Source organism: Neopelma chrysocephalum, unplaced genomic scaffold (assembly GCF_003984885.1).
Source record: "Neopelma chrysocephalum unplaced genomic scaffold, ASM398488v2 Primary Assembly neopelma1_70973, whole genome shotgun sequence".
NCBI classification, from domain to species: Eukaryota; Metazoa; Chordata; class Aves; order Passeriformes; family Pipridae; genus Neopelma; species Neopelma chrysocephalum.
In genome coordinates this window covers 1-2,483 of record NW_020908597.1, presented here as the reverse complement: position 1 = coordinate 2,483, position 2,483 = coordinate 1, and the positions used below count along the sequence as shown (strand labels likewise).

Below are 2,483 nucleotides of genomic sequence, written 5' to 3'. Positions count from 1 at the left end.
GTTAGTGTATGTGCAAGAACAACTCCACCGAATAGATAGAGTGGAGAGTTTTCTAATCTCTCCTTGTCTTCTGCGTAAGGGGCTGTGATGATACAGCCCTCCCTCGGGATTTTTTGTTGTTGTTTTTGTTTGTTCGTTTGTGTGTTTGTTTTTTCCTCTGCTGTAAGAGAGGCGAGGTTCTAATTTACAGGTGAGGTACAACAGCTTTCCGTCAGGGATCTATCTGTTTTCTTTTGATTGTTTAAGCAACAGTAACCGCCGTCAACCTTTCCCAAAAATTGTTCTTAAGGTTTGAGACCAGCTACAGTATCGGCCGTGGTTTGTAGGAGACAGATGAAAGGAATTCGGTGTTGAGTTGTATGGTACTGATATGATGATGCTGGGCTTTGAAAGTCGAAAGAGATGGGCTCAGATCTGGTGTGACCGCTGTGGTTTTCTCAGTGGCTGGAACTCCTGGCTTTGCTTGGAAATCAGTGACCGCTGTTCAAAGGGGGAAAACTTAGAGCTAGCTGTGGGTCTCTCAGCTATCAGAAATAAAACCACTACCCTCGAGCAGTGCCTCAGCTTTCGCTCTGTTCTGCCTTTTCTCTCACGGCGGTGAGAGGATGGCAGCGGGAACACCCCGCGCCCCACTGAAGAGATCAGTCAGATCAGATCGCAGCAGGGGAGAAATCAAGGTCCTGCTGCACATCCTTCAAGCAACGGGGGAGAATTCGTCCTGCAGAAGACTTGCAAGCGTAAGGGATTCAGACAATGGGAATTCCTAGATGCACACTTTCAGCACAAACAAAAGTTTTCTGTTTCGCGGTACCGATTACCTATTTATTTTCCAATCCGTACTAATTGAAGGACTTGCAGAGCAGGACCTTCGAGCTGTTCTTTCTCTCGGACGGTGCCGTTCTCAGACACAGACTCAGGGTGTCACTGTTGGCCAAGGCGGAGAAGCAGCTCCGCCGTCGGCTCCTCCCCGGCGCCCGCTCATTGCTGCTCCGCACAGCGCAGAGCAGGGAGAAAAGCAGGAACCGCTCGACTCAGCCGTGCTCCGACCAGCACAGGGATTTCATACATTTATTTCTCTCGGATACCGGTTCAGCTGCTCGGAAAGCCTAATCTAAAGTCGTCCGCAGAATGAAGGTCAGACCGGCAGCCCAGGTCTGGGCAGCTGCTGGGCGGGTCGCGTTGCTGGCAGTGCTCCTGCCGTTGTGCTGCCGGGCGGCGGCGGAGCGGCTCCGCTACTCCATCGCCGAGGAGCTGCCCAGAGGCTCGCTAGTGGGGCCGCTGGCTCGGGACCTGGGGCTCAGCGCCGACGAGCTGCCGGCGCGCAAGCTGCGGATAGTCGCTGGTGACGAAAAACAGTACTTCACTCTCGGGGAAGGTAATACAAATCTGCGGGTAAACGAGAGGATAGACCGAGAGGGCATCTGCGGGGCCGTGTCGCCCTGTGTCCTCCGCTTGGAGGCAGTCATGGAAAACCCTTTCGACATGTTTCCTGTGAGCGTTACTATCCAGGATACCAATGACAACGCGCCACGGTTTAACAAAGAATTCGTTACCATAGAAATGATCGAGTCGACGCCTCCTGGGACCAGGTTCCCACTGGGCAGTGGCAGAGACCCCGACATTGGGGCAAACTCTTTACAAAAGTACGAACTTACCCCCAATCCATTCTTCTCACTTTTAGTGAGGGAGAGTCCTGATGGGACGAAACATGCGGAACTGGTATTGGAGAAAATCTTAGACCGAGAAAAACAGAGAAATCACAATTTGATACTGACGGCGCTGGATGGCGGGGATCCAGTCCGATCCGGGACAGCCCAGATTAAGATTAACGTGACAGACGCAAATGACAACCCACCAGTATTCACCAAAGAGATCTACAAGGTTCGACTGATGGAAAACCTGCCAGAGGGCTCCTTAGCTTTTCAGGTGAAAGCTACTGACAGTGACGAAGGTACAAATGCAGAAATTGTCTACTCTTTCAGTGACATCGGAGACAGTGCTCGCCAGCTCTTCTCTCTGGACCCGAGGACAGGGGATGTGAAGGTTACCGGCCAGTTAGATTATGAAGAAGGGAAATATTATGAAGCGACTGTTGAAGGCAAAGATGGGGGTGGGCTCACTGCACATGCCAAAGTACACATAGACATTACGGACGTAAATGATAATGTGCCAACCCTTTCCCTCCTGCCTATCTTGAACCCGATACCCGAAGACTCAGTCCCGAGCACAGTTGTAGCTGTGATCAATGTCCGTGACAAAGATTCGGGAGAAAACGGAGAAGTGAGCTGTAACATGGACGGAAATCTGCCTTTCAGATTAGAAACGTCATCGGAGAACACCTATAAACTAATAATAGCCAGTGCCCTGGACAGAGAAACAGTGTCCGCTTACAATATCACCATCACTGCAAGGGACCGGGGCAGCCCGGCGCTGTCGAGCGTGGCAGAGCTGGTGCTGGAGGTGTCGGACGTGAACGACAACGC

General features: G+C 51.8%; 1 protein-coding gene across 1 annotated transcript; it reads left to right on the top strand.

Annotated features, from left to right (window-relative positions):
• Positions 1-1,128: 1,128 nt before the first annotated feature.
• On the top strand, positions 1,129-2,478 carry LOC113979306 (protocadherin gamma-B5-like; the record flags this gene model as incomplete). Its single annotated transcript, XM_027706740.1, has 1 exon — positions 1,129-2,478. A coding segment is annotated over exon 1 (1,350 nt), but the record flags the coding sequence as incomplete, so codon positions are not given.
• Between the last annotated feature and the right edge of the window lie 5 nt (positions 2,479-2,483).